The 19212-nt window shown below is 37.0% G+C and overlaps 1 protein-coding gene across 2 annotated transcripts in view; it reads right to left on the bottom strand.

Moving 5' to 3' along the window:
* Positions 1 to 471: 471 nt before the first annotated feature.
* Positions 472 to 19212, bottom strand: part of LOC136840748 (protein tramtrack, alpha isoform-like) — a 234778-nt gene continuing 216037 nt past the window's right edge. The window contains exons 6-8 of one of the 2 annotated variants that reach the window (XM_067107587.1): positions 10810 to 11027; positions 6046 to 6284; positions 472 to 2131 (exon numbers count right to left, since the gene is read on the bottom strand). In XM_067107587.1, the coding sequence (XP_066963688.1) occupies positions 1951 to 2131; positions 6046 to 6284; positions 10810 to 11027 (638 nt within the window). In that variant the 3' untranslated portion in view covers positions 472 to 1950. The remainder of the gene's footprint in view (positions 2132 to 6045; positions 6285 to 10809; positions 11028 to 19212) is intronic. The other variant, XM_067107583.1, reaches the window with a different exon arrangement.

Raw genomic sequence — 19212 nt, 5'->3', positions numbered from 1 at the left:
ATATGTATATATATATATAATTTAGTTTGTGTGTGTGTAAGTTTTGACATTCATATATACATTACATAATCACCACCGTTAAACCTGGATTTTGTAATATTTTAAGTATGCGATATTTTTATGCAGTCTGCGCCTTTAAATATACAGTTTTATTTATACTTTTTTTAGAATAAGGTCATGAATGAAAGCGTGATTCCATTGAGCAGACATTAAAATAATCGTAACCTCTTTTTTGTTTATGGTTTCTAGATATTATCTGAAGTAGTAAAGGAACTTCATTATTAATGAAACTCTTGTACAGAATTCGTCTTAATTGAATTGTCTTGAAGCTGGTGTTTAAACAGAATTCAAAGCTAAATTTTCTATATTAATTTTGAATACGAAGTGGTGTGTGTCTCTTCAAATTAACTCTAGTAAAAGCCCCTTTCAAGTTTTGTTCTAGAAAAGACTTCATTTTTTGCCCCAAAGACTTTTAAGCTTTGTTGTAGAAACTTGTATGTGAAATATATTAAGTTCATTCTACTCAGGCCCAACGGTGATACATTTACCTCTAAAAATGTATATATGAATGTTATGTATATTCACCTTTAACTTTCTTGAACTATGTTTTTTTTTTCTTCATCAATTGAACGAGGCTTTCCATTCTGTGATTATCAATAACCCTCTCCAAAGAAAGGTCATCAGCTAATGGCTATGGTTTCCTTTTTGAGGTATCAGGAAGGTGTATGAATTCGCATATCTACAGAAAAATCATGTCTACAGAATCAAGATACTTAACAATACTGTTTGTTGTATTTGTGTACTAGAAATGTCACCGGGGGACCAAACAGAACGCCCCCGGTGATTAAGAGAGAGACAGAGAGAGAGAGAGTTTGTCGAAATGGGGCTTTCCTTAATATTTATATATTGAATATATATAATTTTTTATGTATAATTTTTACATGTACATCCATGCTTTATCCTTTTTTTATTTTTTTAATGCTAGCCTTTTTCTTCCTTCTTAAGTTATATGTAACTTATATATATCACATTTTCACTGTTTTTTTCCAGACAGTTTTCACCTCGGAGCGTCACTGAAACAGGTGAGTTGAGACGTAACAATTATCCGTCGTTCTCTCCACAAGATCAGTGACTCGGCGTCCAGCTATTTTCGTTATTTTCTTTCCACAGTTTCGTTGTTTCTCGTAACCCCCAAAGAAGTCTTTTTAATAGTTAGGGATCGATTCCTGCTTTGCATTCTGTTTTGTCTGATGACACGTCACTCGGTGTATGGAACGTTTTCTATTGCAAAGAGAAGGGATGGTCATTCACACAGTGAACACGAGAGAATTCCAGTAGAAAAAATGTTTTCAGTGGGTTTCCTATCAAAGTAAAATGGTCTGGTACTATAGGAGTATTTTTATAATTATTAATAATAGTAGTAGTAGTAGTAGTAGTAGTAATAGTAGCAGTAGGTAGTAATAGTAATAGTATTATTCCTAGTCTCGAATATTATCCTTAAACATTGAGAGGTCGGGATGAAGATCCCAGTATGTAACACTAAATTAAAGCTTATTTTTTTTTCTTTCTCTCTCTGCCAGTCTGTCTTCTAAGGTTACTTTTCGTAATTTGAATTCACTGCCCTTCGATTTCTGGTCGGGTATCGCAGGCACAACACTGTAAACGTTTCTTATTCTTATTTTCAAGCAGAACATTTTTTCTCTCCTCGAATAACGGCGACTCTTACAGTAAACAAACCACTCGTTCGTCCACAGTCCCAGCCCGCGATCTCTCACTCACATTTATACATTTTCTATATTTTCTTTCTCCTCCTCCGGCGCGGAGGCGGAGGCGATTCGAGTAACCTTACTAGCACGTTTCTGGAATTATATATATGTACAAATTGATTCTGTCCTTCTGTTCGTTCCATTAGGGAGGACTTTTATATACCCTTTCTTCAGTCTTGGTGGATTAGTGCTTCTGGTATCCTCGTCTAGAGCAGTCCTCCCCCTCCATGGCGCACTCTAGCTTGACCCTGGCGATGATGGCGCTCACCATGGCTTCCTCCTGTTGTCTTTTGGCTTCCTCCATGGCTCTGTTGACGCCCTCCCAGTCTCGTTTCCGAGGCCGCTCGCCGGAACTTATTTTTATCCTGCAGAAGGGCGGAGAAGGGTTAGAATGCAACCTTTTTTTTTTTTTTTTTTTAGGTGGGGTTCCGTTGGTCTTTCGGATGTATGGTGGTGGGGTGTTTACCAATAAAAAAATTAGGATTTTAGGTAGATTTTTTAGGGGGGAGGGGCAAGGGGGAGGGGGCTTGTAATGAAATTCAATAAACGCGAAGTTGACTTTGTATCAGGAAGAAAACTGGGCCCCCATGAAATAAAAATCAGGGCATTGGAAAAGTTCTTTTTAACATATGGGAAAGACTAGGAGTTTCATAAGCTCTCATAATTATGATTGCCAGTAACATTAAAATAGTTATTTAAATGAAGCACCAGTAGAATATTTAATAATTAAACAGAATTGATTCTGAAGAACAGAGCTGGTCAATCAAGAGAGGGCCCTTGGTAGGGTTACTAGTGAGGATGAAAGTCAGAAACTAGATTAGCATTCCTGAAGGATATATATATATATATATATATATATATATATATATATATATATATATATATATATATATATATATATGTATATATATATATTTAACTTTATCATTTACACAATTGTTCTGTGCACTAATACAATTTCAACAGGACCTCATTAAAACCGGATGGTATCTAGGGAGATATCTATTCAAGAAAAGTTAAGCTTCTAGGGACTGACTGTCTCATTGTCATATCTGCAAATCAGATACCATCCAGTTTTAATGAGGTCCTGTTAGTAATTATATATATATATATATATATATATATATGTATATATATATATATATTCATATCAGCAGTGCTGTAATATTTGTTTGTGGAAAAGCATCATCAAACTATAATTGCCTGGTAAAACTACAAGGTGATTACCAGTGGTTTTTAGATTAATTTTTGGTTGACTGTTCTTTAATCTTTTTGATTAGTAAATAAGTTAATAGATTAGGCTGATAAATAGGTTAATGATTCTAGCACAGCTTACCCTTATTCCTAAACGATGTAATGGTGAAATAGCTGTATTGTCTAATCATATTTCACAAGTAACATTTACTGTTTCAGAATTAATAGTTTAGTGGTGCATTGTTCCCCGTTTTTTTTTTTTAATATACTTAATTTACTCATTGTTTCGGCATTACTTTCATCTTCGACATGGATGTTTCATCCCGTAGGGGGTTAGTGACATCAGTGCACCTCACTCGGTGCGCTGTAGGCATTACCCAAGGTTCTTTGCTGCATCCCCATTCATTCCTTTTTACTGTACCTCCGTTCATATTCTCTTTCTTCCATCTTACTTCCCAACCTCTCCTAACAATTGTTTCATAGTGCAATTACGAAGTTTCCCCTCCTGTTACTCCTTTAAAACCTTTTTACTGTCAGTTTCCGTTTCAGTGCTGATTGACCTCGTAGGTCCCAGCGCTTGGTCTTTGGCCTAAATTCCACATTCTGTTCTATTTATAAAAGTTTAAGCTAAAAAAGACAGGTAAATCCAATTTATTACATATTAACTAAAAGGTTTTCCTGAGTGCGGTCAAATTCAGTAGTGTCCAGACACTCACCTGTCATTAGTGCTAAGTTGAGAATGCAGAAAGTGCGTTAGTTTCCCTGTCGTATTGGATTTCGGCGGACTTCCGACCTTAACTGCATGTTAAGTTTATCAGTGGACACTCACTGCATTGCTAACAGTGCTTGGAGCTCCGTCAAATTAAGTTAATTTGAAATGCACTTTGTGGGTGGCTGGAAGCCTGGTCAATGAAACAGAGGGGTGTAATAATCTATTGATTTTCATCGGTGATATATAGCTCTTCCTTCTTACTGTTAACATTTATTCAGGCTTTTGTCTTCTCTGCGAGTTGCTCACTCCATTTTTACTGATTAATGCTGTGCAATTTGCCACTTGGTAGCTTCGGGCAGAGGGAAGCATGTCAGCAAGAGTTTCTGCGCAGTAATTCATTGTTTTTATAAGACCCAGGTTTGTTCTGCATATGAACAAATGACAGATTTTTTAATCAATTTGTAATTTTCATAGCTAACAATCCTGCGGTCTTAACTTGTAGGGCCAGCCTCTAGCCACCCCTGAAACAAGTTTCTTGGGATGGAAGAAACTGAGGAGTCATTCCTCCGATGCAAGCGCGGGGGAACTTGAAGGTTGCCACCTAGGCCTATCAGCCTACTTCGTTGCCGCCAATTCCCTGTTTGCTATTTTTACCGGTTTCCAGCTGGCGCTAGAAGAATTATGATTTTCAGACAGTCTTGGAGATTGTAAGCCTGTCAAGTCGCGGCACATTTTATATGATTTTGTTAATTAGTAAGCGTTGTTACTTCAGGTGTTCATGTGAGAAAGTTTTGCATGTCTGTTCAGGCTGATGGCACCTCTCATTTTGTGGTATTGTACTAGGTGTCTTTCATATGAAGAGCTGTAATAATGTGAACAACCTAGGTGGCTTGGAGGACTTCACGTTTTATTACTGAGTTTGTAAATTGATGTAGAATGGTGGTACTCAGTTCGTTCCCACTGTGGGATGTCAGTAGGTTAAAGGGCCTGAAGATTCTGAGAAACAGTGTCATAGTGGTTACAAGGAACAGCCGCTCTGGCAGTTTTTCCTTCTAAATGTTCTAGTGTTCTTCATGAAAGCCATGCTAGATGACTTGCTATGGAAGGTTAAAATTTTTGTCTGACCGGTCCTATTAATCAGCAGTGGTTGGGCTATGGAATTTCTCCATTTTTCCATACATGCACACTTTCGGAGTGTGATCCTGGTATCCACAGTGTGCTGAAAGGTACTACCAGCTTAGAGAAGTCTGGCTGTGTGTTGGCTGCTAGGCAGCCACTTCATAAAGACTGGCAAGTCCAAACAATTGTACACCTCACTGTGTTCACCTTTAACATTTGGTCATCTTTGTACATTGGTGGGTACTGGGTGTACAATATACCAAAGTTCGGAAATAAGTTTCCTATACGTTTGCATCATTTAAAACAAAAATAGGTACAGGATCTAAAAGTTCCGGATCATTCATGATGGTGATGAATGTACAAAAGTCCTTCAGACAAACGGTAGTTTGTGGTGCCTAGCAAAGACTCTTTGACTAGTTCCATAAATTTGTTAGGATAGACTTAGAGGAAATTCCACTGACAGTCTCTTATCAGGAGAGGAGTTCCCTTATCTTTGCCAAATGTTGCTTTTGTAGTGCAAATTCATTTCCTTATGCACTTTCCACAGATTATTCTAAGGTACAGCATCTGATCTGTAGACTCTTCCAGAATGATGTTGATAGTTTTAGCAACAGGGATGTTATTGAATAAGCCTTCAACATCTCATAAGTGCTGTGTCACCTGTAGGACAGGTGATTTGATCTAGGATGTTAGTGAACTTGTAGGTGATCAGAGAGAATTCCTTCTTACCAGTGAATTATGAATTATCTTAGTAATGCGGTTTTATTGGTTATTGCAACTGAAATTTATATTCTTTAGGGGAGTATGGGGTTTATGAGTATTAATAGTCCCATAATCCCAACTGCGCAAGAAAACATCATCTGGGGTTAATAGTCGCTGCACTACCAATTTTTAAATCTATGGCTGGGATTCTTATGTGTTTTCCATCTTCCAGCACTAGAGAAACACAAGAAAGAAAGATCTGCTGTAGACCATCTCATACTAGGGACCAAGTTCTTGCGCAGCCATTTAAGGTGCCAACAGTCAAGAGGTCACTGTGGTTACTACAATTATTAACATCGTTACCCTAGCAAATAATAAAGACTGTGCATCAGTATATAAGACGGTCACATCAAGGAGTATTGCCCAGAAACTGTAAAAGGAAAAAGGGGGTCGGGGGCTAAATTCACATCAAACAACAAACATCTAACTGCGAGCGCCACCGCTAGGGGCGCGCCAGTGCAGCACCTTTATTATTAATTAATAAAATCTTACTTCGCATGTTTGACTTCCATATGCGTTTCGTAGCCTTTCTTGCTCTTGTACACGACGCCGCAGTCGTCGCACCGGAAGAGGGCCGTGGCGTGGGTCTTGTATTTGTGTCTGTACCAGTGGTTCCTCGAGGGGAGCATCTCTCCGCACAGCTTACAGGTCGCCGTGCCGTTCGTGTTCAGGACGTAGTCGAGTGTTACGTTCGGGTCGACATCGTTGTTTTCGCAGGAATCGACGACGTGCTGTTGATGGGATGAACAAATGTTAGTCACTTTCTTCGACAGGTTTTGGGAGAATGAAATAATAGGTTGCTTTAAATGAATCGGTTGGTGTTCACAAGGTTATAGGCCTATTGGTTTGGTTAGGGAGACAAAGAATGGTTGGTTGGTTTAGACAAACAAAACGCTGATTTAGTTTCCATGAAAAAATGTAATTTCTGCTGAAGGAGCGAAGTTCTTTCATTTGTTCGCATAACATGCTTAGGTTATTGTTGATTGAGAGGAAACTGTCTATTTGGTACTGAGTAAACAGGGAATACAGTTAGTGATATCAGTTAGTATGTTATTTAGATTACGTTTAGTTAAGTGGTAGATTCATCTGTCTATCAACACACACACACACACAGCAGTCTCTCTCTCTCTCTCTCTCTCTCTCTCTCTCTCTCTCTCTCTCTCTCTCTCTCTCTCTCTCTCTCTCTCTCTCTCTCTCTCTCTCTCTCTCTCTATATATATATATATATATATATATATATATATATATATATATATATATATATATATATATATATATATATATATATATATATATATATATATATATATATATATATATATATATATATATATATTATAAATGAATGCATCATCCAGTTAACATTTAGACAAAATCTAATAGTATACATAAATGCCGACGAACATATTATTAGTCATTAATAAACCAAACTTGTGAGAAAAACCATCCAATATTTAAGGTATAACAAACCATTATCAACTAATATGACTAACTTTAGATCACTAGGTTTCCTAAAAATGAATGGTGCTCGGAACGATAAGGTCACCCATGGTCGTTAGTCAATAGAAAATGGAAATTTCGTTTTCTTTATATGAAAAATTGACATCCAAAGAAAACGAGTATCCTTAATTTCAATGGTAAACTATTGTATTTGTAGGGCATATCTTGAGGATATGGTCAATAGCCTATGGTTTGGGAACCCTGGTTTTCCACACTTATGCCTAATGGCGAAAATGTTTTGTTAAAACTGAAGACGACTACCGCGGCTTGGTTCCCACCACTCGGCGACCGTAATATTTACCGCCTTTTGCTGATATCTTTGCGTATGTTTATACGTTTTGTTTGCGTTTATGATATTTACAGTCATTTGTTTATGCTTTTACGTTCATCCCCAAGGGTCTGGTACTAAACACGGCGCCAATTTTGCACGTTAACTGATAGTTACCGAACCAGGGGGACGCGGTAATAATCTTCAGTTTTACCAATATTTTAACCTCGCTAAAGCGAAGCACAATAACCTATTGCAAAAGAAATGCTTTTAAACTTTTCCTTATTGCGAATTTATTATGCAAAATGAAAGCAATGTTCTATGATAAATCGTCATTTAACGTTACCAATGGCCTGTTCGTATTGTTTCCACTTCCAGTATATACAGGTTTCTCCCTTTTTGTTTTGTAAATTTGTTAACATAACACTGCTTCACTTAGATTGATCTGTTGTGTTCCGTATAAACTGAATGTGTTTTAAATTTTACTTTTAATTGTGGTAAAAGTTGAAGTTAGCTTTGAAATTCTGTTTCCTATTCTGTTTCCTATTCAGTTTTATATCATTGGTTCGTCTAATTATGTACCAAATGGAGGAAATTGTCCTTTATATATCCCTAAACCCCTTTATGAACCGCTTTGAAATTCTGTTTCCTTTGCAATTTTATATCAATGGTTCGTCTAATTATGTACCAAATGGAGGAAATTGTCCTTTATATATCCCTAAACCCCTTGATGAACCGCTTTGCAATTCTGTTTCCTTTGCAATTTTATATCAGTGGTTCGTCTAATTAGGCCTATGTACCAAATGGAGGAAATTGTCCCTTATATATCCCTAAACCCCTTGATGAACCGCGACCAAAGAACCGCAAGACCAATAGAACCGCAAGACCAATAGAACCGCAAGACCAATAGAACCAGTGAGACCAGTTTATAAACACAAAGCTTACAGGGGACGAAGATAGTGGGTAAAGCGTTGCCCAATCGATAAAGGCCATGTAATCAACTCTTGCATTATGAGAGAGTTGACCCAGTGCTCCTTTATTTTCTTTCTTTTTTTTCTTTCTTTTTTTTTTGCGGTGGGGTTGGACGGGAAATTGACTCGAGTCACGCAACTGCCGGCAAAGTTGAGAATTTGATTTACCCTTCTCCGTACTAGCTACGTAGGTTTGACAGTAATGGCGGACATCACGGAAGTAATAACCGGATTTACTTTGTTGAAACATTCGCCGTGCAAATTGAGTACCGCTGCGACCTTGAGGAGTTTTGTTCTGTCGCGTTCCTTGTCACTTCTTTGTATTTTGGCAACTAGGTCTATTATACAGTTTCGCCTGTGCTTTATATTATGGCAACTAGGTCTATACTTTTTCACCTGTGGCTTATGTTATGGCAAGTAGGTCTATTACTGTTTCACCTTGCTTTACATTATGGCAACTAGGTCTGTAACATTTTCACCTGTGGTTTATATTATGGCAACTAGGTCCATTACTGTTTCACCTTGCTTTACGTTATGGCAACTAGGTCTATACTTTTTCACCTGTGGTTTATATTTGTGGCAACTAGGTCTGTACCGTTTTACCTGTACTTTATATTATGGCAACTAGGTCTATATCGTTTCACCTGTGCTTTATACTGTGGCAACTAGGTCTATACCGTCTCTCCTGTGCTTAACATTATGGCAACTGGGTCTATACCGTCTCTCCTGTGCTTAACATTATGGCAACTAGGTCTATACCGTCTCTCCTGTGCTTAACATTATGGCAACTAGGTCTGTTATACCGTTTCGCCTGTGCTTTATATGATGTCAACTAGGTCTATAACGTTTCACCTTTGCTTTATATTATGGTAACTAGGTCTTTATGGCATTTCATCCGTGCTTTATTTTATGTCAACTAGGTCTATAACGTTTCACCTGTGCTTTATATTATGTCAACTAGGTCTATACCGTGTCACCTGCGTCTTATATTATGGCAACTAGGTCTATACCGTTTCACCTATGCTCAAGCTAAAACCCATTATAAAATTCTTTAGGACATTTGAGGTCTCTGTAAGGGTGGGATGGCCAGTTAGGAGAACAACTTAAAACTACAAACAGATAAGCAAATCTCCAAGGGCAAAAGCCTATGGCTCGCTTTTGTTCTAGTACGAAGTACAGTGTAAGAAATACTGGACTTTTTCGGAAGTGCTGGTGATAGCATTTCTAGCCCACTTGCGTCTGCTCACGTAAGATTTAATACTGAGGTTTCCCATTCACTCCATTAACACTGAAACTTCAATATCATTGCAGTTTTTGTCAACTCAGATTAGTTTTTCTTATTTTTCTATCATTTTAAAGGCAGGATCGACTGTTTTCCGCATGACATTATTAACTGTGGTGGCGCCGAGGTTCCGTAGAGATAAGAATAAAGTAAATCAATTTATCGTCATTTGCCAGTTCATTTGGTGAGCAATATGTCAACTCAGTGCCCATGAAATCCTCCTGGCCATTTTGATAAATTACGTGACATGTAATTTATCAATTCAGAGAAATCTAAAACAGTAGATAGAATTTTATAGTTGTGTCTATGGAAGAAACAATTGCACAATAAAATTTTCAGAAGCAAAATTAAGTGGAATAAATGTGATAGTATTTCAAGTAAAGCAGAAAGAGAGAGAGAGAGAGAGAGAGAGAGAGAGAGAGAGAGAGAGAGAGAGAGAGAGAGAGAGAGAGAGAGAGAGGTGGGGGTGTTGTAAAAGAAATCGTCTAGGATTGTTGATATCTAAACCTGAGAGAGAGAGAGAGAGAGAGAGAGAGAGAGAGAGAGAGAGAGAGAGAGAGAGAGAAAGTAGAAGGTGTTTGTAAAAGAAATCTTGAAGGATTATTGATGATGTCTAATTAACCCAGAGAGAGAGAGAGAGAGAGAGAGAGAGAGAGAGAGAGAGAGAGAGAGAGGGGGGAAGGTGTTTGTAAAAGGAATCGCATAGGACTATTGATGACGATGCTTAATCCACAGAGAGAGAGAGAGAGAGAAAGGTGTTTGCAAAGGAAATCTTAAAGGATTATTGACGATGTCTAATCCAGAGAGAGAGAGAGAGAGAGAGAGAGAGAGAGAGAGAGTTAAGTATATCTTAGTTTAACCAGACCACTGAGCTGATTAACAACTCTCCTAGGGCTGGCCCGAGGGATTAGATTTATTTTTACGTGGCTAAGAACCAATTGGTTACCTAGCAACGGGACCTACAGCTTATTGTGGAATGCGAACCACATTATAGCGAGAAATAGAGAGAGAGAGAGAGAGAGAGAGAGAGAGAGAGGGAGTGGAAGGTGTTTGTAAAAGGAATCGCATAGGACTATTGATGACGATCTCTAATCCCCACACACACACTGAGAGAGAGAGAGAGAGAGAGAGAGAGAGAGAGAGAGAGAGAGAGAGAGAGGGAGCGAGAGAGAGAGTGAGTTTGTAAACGCCACAGAACAGAATCATCGTCTGATCCCCAGAGCGTTTGCCTTTACCAGATCAAGTGGCACTTGTTGAATGGGTGCGAGTATGGTGGGGAGGGCTGGATGAGCGATGAGTGGAGTGGGTGTCGTAGCTGGAGTGGAGACCGGAGTGGAAGTAGGAGTGCCGGACGTCGGAGTGGGCGTGGGCGTGGATCTCTCTTGCTTCACGGGCGTACACACCCTCACGACGCCGCCCTCCGCCGTCCAGATGTCAGGCACACAACAGAGTTCTGGAAAGGGAAAGAGACAGGCTTTTGTTAGAGTGGGAGTTCCAAGATGGCGGCGTTATAAGCTGTGCTTTTGGGGAAGGGGGGGATTTAAAGATGGCGGCTTTGCAATCTTGTGCTGGGGGTATTTAAAGATGGCGGCTTTGCAATCTGTGCTAAAGGGTATTCTTTATGATATTTTAGTTAAGAGGAAAGATACTGAATTGTAATCCTCAGAAATAATAATAATAATAATAATAATAATAATAATAATAATAATAATAATAATAATAATCTGTATTTTAGCTCAGGGCCAGATAAAGTGTTAATTTGGTTAGAGCAAGTTGGTGGGTCTGCTCTTCTTTCTGTTGAATATCATTATCAGTTTCTCTCTCTCTCTCTCTCTCTCTCTCTCTCTCTCAGGATTAGACATCAATAACCCTATACAATTTCTTTTACAAACTCTCTCTCTCTCTCTCTCTCTCTCTCTCTCTCTCTCCCAGGATTAGACATCAATAACCCTACATAATTTCTTTTACAAACCTCCCCCCACCTCTCTCTCTCTCTCTCTCTCTCTCTCTCTCTCTCTCTCTCTCTCTCTCTCTCTCTCTCTGCCAGGCAACTGGTTGTTTGGTCCCAATAAATATTGGATTAATGGGAAAAAGCTGGAATAAAGAAATAAATACAGTACTGATTTGTGGGCTGTTGGCGGAGAGAGAGAGAGAGAGAGAGAGAGAGAGAGAGAGAGAGAGAGAGAGAGAGAGAGAGAGAGAGAGAGAATAGTGCGAAGTGCTCTTCTGTGAAAGAAAATGAGAGAATTATTTATTAATGTAACGTAATGTGGCTGTATTTCTGTGTAATGATGTTAATACTTCCCAGTTAAGGAGAAAAGAATTCTTACAAGGGATATATTTAAAAAAAAAAATGGTTAGGCCTAAGACGAGTATGTCTTAGGCCTATCGGGATAGTCTTGGGAGTTTTATTTTTTTCTTTTGTTTTCTGTACCAATAAGCGTTGGAGCAGAGCGCAGCCAACTTCGTTGTAGTGTTCAGTATTTTTTTTTTCCTGTCGAGTAAAAATTCATCATTCTGTCAAATAAAAAAAAAAAGATTCCTTTTAGTATTGATATGCAATTGATCTGGTGTTGTGACGTAATTATGATTGATAAGTCCTTAGGTGTAATTAATTCATTAGAATTGTCGTTTTAAAGATAAGCTATAATGCAATAGTTCAGTGTATCTACGGAACAATGTCATTTATTGAGGTATATTTTAAATGCAGTATTGTAGAACTCACTTGCTGCCATTTTAAAATCGAATTATTGATATATACTTTTTTAAGTTTTATTGTTGAAGAGAGAAGCATCTGCGGAATAATGTCTTGTATTTTGGCATCTTGTAAATGCAGTAGATGTAAAACATGCTTTTTGTCAATTAATAAAACTCGAATTTTTTATATACTTGTATTTTCAGTTGTTGAAGATGAAAAGACTTGTCAATTTTACTAGATACAAGAATATTGTAGATAAAATTGTTTATTTTCTGGACATAGGAATATTGTCGAATATATTACGCTGTTTATATACTATATGCTTTAACACGACGTTCTCTTTGTAAACAGATACGTGTATACATGAATTCTGTATATAAATACATACGTATATACATGAATTCTGTGTATAAATGCATACGTATAATGTCGATTTTGATTACAGAGCCTAAATTCGACAGGAATATGAACGACAGAGTCGAAATCGACCTATATCTAACTCTTGATATCTCAGTGAGTAATTCTCTGTCACCTCAGTATCAAACCCGAAAGGCACACGTTCGAATCCCAGCCGGGGCAGTTGGACGTATCGCATATTCCTGTCGGGTGTGAGGTATTCCCTTGATAAAGTGAATGTGAGTTCAGTATTAAGGAATGTTGGGTATTTTGTCATTTCATACCGATAGTATGAGAGGCTTGTGGGAAGCAGTGGAAAATAAATGCGCGTACACAGACACATATATATTATGTATATATATATATATATATATATATATATATATATATATATATATATATATATATATATATATATATATATATATATATATATATATATAATGTCGGCAATAAAAATAGATAGCCTAGTTTGAGCGGTTCTCGTCAGTCTTCTTTTCAAAGAACTAAGACGAATTTGAATTCCCTCCAGTTGTACCAAAATCCGTCAGTAACTATTTGTTCAATTCATTTGGTCGTCAAGAAAATGGTGCTACCGGGTGACTTGCGGCGTGCCTCAGGCCCCTAGCTGCAACCCCTTTCGTTCCTTTTACTCTACATCCTTTCATATTCTCTTTCTTCTATATTACTTTCCTCAACCCTCTCCTAACAATTGATTCATAGTGCAACTGCTTTGCGGTTTTCCTCCTGTTACACCTTTCAAACCTTTTTACGGTCAATTTCCGTTTCGGCGCTGAATGACCTCATAGGTCTCAGTGCTTGGACCCTTTGGCCTAAATTGTATATGCAATTCAACAACAGCCTTCGAGAGGATGCCGTGCAATTGGAACTTCAGCGGAAGTTCAGGCGAAGATGCAATGCATTGCTACCCAGAAATACAGTTCAACTTGTATTTTAATATTTTGCTTTTATTGTTAATTTATTTGTTTGTAAATTTATGTTATTCTAATTCCTGATCTCCTCTTTCTGTATTTCCCATTGCCTTTTGTTGCTTCTTTCGAGTGAACACCTTAATATTCTTTGGAAGCTTGAATTTCAAGTCAGTGGCCCCTGTTGGCTTAATCCTTCGGGCCAGCCCTAGGAGAGCTGTTAATCAGCTCAGTGGTCTGGTAAAACTAAGGTATACTTCACTTTTGTTCCATTTGAATAGGGTCATCTTCATAATAATAATAATAATAATAATAATAATAATAATAATAATAATTTAAAAGGAAGGATTTTGAACCTGACAGAGAAAATTAAAGTAATCTCCCTGTTAGTCTACTTCGCCTTACATATTTTATGAAGGCAAAGATAGCGTCCGAGGAAAAAAATCTAAATGTAATCGTCCTCATCGTGAAACAAGTAAAAAATGCGCCTAGGTTTTTTCAGCGCAGTCGAGTTTTCTATACAGCGTTTAATCAGGCCACCGAAAATAGATCTATCTTTCGGTGGTCTCGGTGTAATGCTGTATTAGCCGCGGCCCGTGAAACTTTAACCACGGTCCGGTGGTGGCCTGTCCTACATCTTTGTCAGGAGCACGATTATGGCTAAATTTAACCTTAAATAAAATAAAAACTACTGGGGCTAGAGGGCTGTAATTTGATGTTTGATGATTGGAGGGTGGATGATCAACTTACCAATTTTCAGCCCTCTAGCGTCAGTAGTTTTTAAGATCTAAGGGCGTACAGAAAAAGTGCGGACAGAAAAAAGTGCAGACTGGAAAAAAGTGTAGACAGAAAAAAGTGCAGACAGAAAAAGTGTAGACAGAAAAAGTGCAAACAGGAAAAAGTGCAGACAGAAAAAGTGTAGACAGAAAAAGTGCAAACAGGAAAAAGTGCAGACAGAAAAAGTGCAGACAGAAAAAAGTGCAGACAGAAAAACGTGCGGACAGAAAAAAGTGCGGACTGGAAAAAAGTGCAGAGAGAAAAAAGTGCAGACAGAAAAAGTGTAGACAGAAAAAGTGCAAACAGGAAAAAGTGTGGACAGAAAAAAGTGCAGATAAAAGTGTGGACAGAAGTAAAGTGGGTAGAAAAAAAGTGTGGATTGGAAAGTGCAGATAGAAACGTGGCAGCAAAGTGACAGAAAATTACGGGATAGAAAAAGTGGCAGATAGAATACAGGACAGACAGATGTGCTGGCCCAATAGTTTTTCTATGAAAACTAAAATTCTTTTGTCATTTATTGAGTGATAAAAATTCACTTTGGTTTGTGATTGCAGTATAAATACTCAACCTCATTCATTTTATGCGTTCTTCGTCGTTACACATTCAACAGCCGTTGAACATTGCATATCCAGAATCAGTTGCACGGGTTTTGAATATTATTCTTCCCGAGCGATTTCTGTCACTGGGTAATTGTTATCGGCTCGCTGGCGAGTATGATTTATGAGAGGAGAAATGATTTTTTATTTTAGAGGGAACGCTGATGGTAATTAATGCCTGGAAGGAGTTGTGAATAATGCATAAATTGATTTTAAGTTCTCGCCCATTTTTAAAAGTCTGAGATTGTTTCTTCTTCTTCTTCTTCTTCTTCTTCTTCTTCTTCTTCTTCTTTCTTCTTTCTTCTTTCTTCTTCCTTTCTATTCTTTTCTTCTCTTCTTATTATTATTATTACGGCTATTATTATTATTATTATTATTATTATTACTATTATTATTATTATTATTATTATTATAATACATATTAATAATAATAATACACATAATAATAATAACAATAATAATAATAATAATAATAATAATAATAATAATAATTATTAATATTGTTATTATTATTACTTATTATTATTATTACACATTATTATTATTATTATTGTTATTATTATTGATACATGTTATTTCACATAGGGGTACTGTAATCAGTGCGCCTCACGTGGTGCACTGGTAATTTCGACTTAGGTTCTTTGCAGTGTCCTTTATCCCTAACTCAACCCTCTCATTCCTTTTCTGTACCTCGTTCATATTCTCTTTCTTCCATCTGACTTTCCACCCTCTCTAACAATTGAGTCATAGTGCAGCTGCGAGGTTTTCCTCCTGTTAACCTTTCAGACCTCTATGCTGTCAGTTTCCCTGTCAGCGCTGAATGACCTCTCAAGTCCCAGCGCTTGGCCTGTGTCCGAAATTGTAAATTCCCATTCCATTCAAATCACTGAGTGATGAAGGGAAATTGTTACCGGAGTCGTGACTGTAAAACCGAGAAACTAATCCAAGAACAATTATTATTTGTGCGTGTAGTGATACAATAAGTCTCTCCGCCACCCGTCTATGTTTACGCATTATATTTACGGCCTCTGTGATAAAATTTATATACCCCACCTGGCTGAAAAGCTCTCTCTCTCTCTCTCTCTCTCTCTCTCTCTCTCTCTCTCTCTCTCTCTCTCTCTCAAACTCTCCCAGGTCAATGCATTTCAGGTGACTTATGGGGAAGGGGGTATGTGAAAGCAGAGACACTCTCTCTCTCTCTCTCTCTCTCTCCTCTCAAGGAGGGACTAGGGACCAGGGGTGAGAAAGAACAAAGCTCTCTCTCTCTCTCTCTCTTTCTCTCTCTCTCTCTCTCTCTCCTCTCTCTCTCTCTCTCTCTCTCCTTCATAAGGAGGGAGGCGAGGAAGGTATGTTAAACACAAGACTCTCTCTCTCTCTCTCTCTCTCTCTCTCTCTCTCTCTCTCTCCCCTTCACAAGGGGAGGGAGGGGGAAGAGGAGGGAGGTATGTTAAACACAAGACTCTCTCTCCTCTCTCTCTCTCTCCTCTCTCTCTCCTCTCTCTCTCTCCTTCACAGGTCAGGTGACCTTCTCCGACGAATACCTTCAAGTTCTCCTCCTCCTCCTCCGAAGGGTTCCGTTCATAGGCAGGTCAAGTTACGCCCCTCAGGAATTAAGAAGCACTTACTCAGTTATTCCTATTTCCACGAGAGCCTCCGACTTTTAGCTTGGGTGTGCTTGCATTGTGGTGGCTATGATTGCCGTGGTTGCCAGTGATAATTGGTATCTTGATGTACGTGTGTGTGTGTAAACACATGTGTGCACATGGTTTAAGTAAGATAATATATGCTTATATAGTAAGTAAACTTTTTAACTATAATTCGCCTTCGGTTTACGTATATATGTGCATATATTATTTCAGAGGTAGAGCGAACTGGATAGTAAGTATTTGTAGCTTAATGTTTATATATATATATATATATATATATATATATATATATATATATATATATATATATATATATATATATATATATATATATATATATATATATAATAAACCTTCAGGGTCTTTTGAACGATGTATATTTTCGGAATTTGGCGTAAATGTAATTTTCTTTGTATCTCTAAGTTTACCATAAATTTCTGATAATTCATTTTCCTTAGACTTTTTATAAGTAGATATAATTCCCTTCTTTCTGTCGGTTTTGCCTTAATACATCAATTTTGCTTTATCTTTATTTCCTGTCACTCATTATTGTGGTAATTTATTCTCTGAGCTTTTTGGGTAATCCTTCATTTTTCATTTACCCAAGTCTTAGAAGACAATCCCACTTTCATTTTGTTCCATGTAGAAACTAGTTACTGTCAAGTGCCTCATGGCGCACTGTAGGCATTACTTAAGGTTCTCTGCAGCGTGCCTTCGGCCCCTAGCTGCAACCCCTTTCGTTCCTTTTACTGTACCTCCTTTCATATTCTCTGTCTTCCATCTTACTTTCCACCTTCTCCTAATAATTAATTGATATTGCAACTGCGTTGAGGTTTTCCTCCTGTTATACCTTTCAAACTTTTACTGTCAGTTTCCGTTTCAGCGCTGAATGACCTCACTGCTCCCAGTGCTTGGCTTTTGGCCTAAATTCTATATTCAATTCAATTCATTTTCGTCTGCGTTCAAGTTCCTTAAGAAAATCCTCTTTGCAATTTTCCGGAGACTATCATTTTCTTTATTATTCCTATCCTCCTATTTTTTCCCAGGGTTTGACTGACCTCTCCTTTCCATCTTCTTTCCATCCACTCCTTTCCATTCTCCCTTCCCCTCCAAACTGTATCACCAAGTCCCCTAATTGGTTTTCCCAGGTTATTATTGGCTGTTAAGCAAGGTCGTTAAGAGGTAATTACCTATTTTCTTCCGCGCTGACTGATGATGAAGGTAAAGACAAACCTGTCTCCTTAGGAATCGTTCTAGTTTTAAGTTTTCCCTTTCCTTGAAACCCCCTTTTTTCCCCCTGTAGGGGGGTTTAGGCTGCAACCCCTTTCGTCCCTTTTACTGTACCTCCTTTCATATTCTCTTTCTTCCATCTTCCTTTCCACCCTCTCCTAATAGTTGATTCATAGTGCAACTGCTTTGAGGTTTTCCTCCTGTTACGCCTTTCAAACCTTTTTACTGTCAGTTTCCGTTTCAGGGCAGAATGACCTCATAGGTCCCAGTGCTTGGCCTTTGGCCTAAATTCCATATCCAATCCGATCCAATCCGATCGCCAAGTTTTTCCTTACTCCATTTTTGTAATTTTTTTCTGATTACACCTGGTTTTTATTTTTTCTCTCACATATGATAATTTATTTCCTATTGTATCTTGATCCAAAAAAAAGTTAGGTAAATCAAATTACTTTTAGAGCTGTCTATACGTTTCTGGTTTCATAGCAAAGGTCGTTAGTTTTAATTTTCCATTAGACTAGTTTTATAATTTTTTTCCATTCGACTTCTTTTATTATTTTTTATTTTCCATTAGACTACTTTTATAATTTTTTTATTTTCCATTAAACTTCTTTTATTTTTGTATTTTCCATTAGTCTTCTTTTATTATTTTTTTTTATTTTCTAGTAGACTTATTTTATTATTTTTTTATTTTCCATTAAACTCATTTTATTATTTTTTTTTTTATTTTCCATTAGACTTATTTTATTAGTGTTTAATTTTCCATTAGACTTCTTTTTTTTTTATTTTCATCAGACTTATTTTGTTTTACTTTCCATTAGACTTATTTTATTATTTTTTTATTTTCCATTAGACTTCTGTTATTATTATTAGATTCCTTTTATTATTTTCTATTTTCCGTTAGACTTTTTATTATTTTTTTTTATTTTCCAATAGACTTTTATTATTCTTTCTGTTTTACCATTAGACTTCTGTTATTGTTATTTCTGTTTTCCATTAGACTTCTTTTATTATTTTTTTTATTTCCCATTAGACTACTTTTATTATTTTTGTATTTTCCTTGAGACTTCTTTTATTTTTTTAATTTCCATTAGACTTTTTATTATTATTTTTTAAAGTTTTCAATAATTTGTCAGAAAATCGTAGCTTTCCCTTTTATAATACAAAGTAACAAAAATAAAAAAAAGTAGAACTTGTAAAAAGATATTTTTAGGATATCACGCCATAGAGTTAGTCTTAAATCATTATTTTTAAAGTTAATCTGTGAATTATTATTTTTAGCATTAGTCTTTAAATCATTATTTTGAAAGTTAATCTTTAAATCATTATTTTTAAAGTTAATCTTTAGATCTTATTTGTTTTCTAAACT

This window comes from Macrobrachium rosenbergii, chromosome 8 (assembly GCF_040412425.1).
Source record: "Macrobrachium rosenbergii isolate ZJJX-2024 chromosome 8, ASM4041242v1, whole genome shotgun sequence".
Lineage (NCBI taxonomy): Eukaryota > Metazoa > Arthropoda > Malacostraca > Decapoda > Palaemonidae > Macrobrachium > Macrobrachium rosenbergii.
This window is presented reverse-complemented; position numbering and strand designations above follow the sequence as displayed.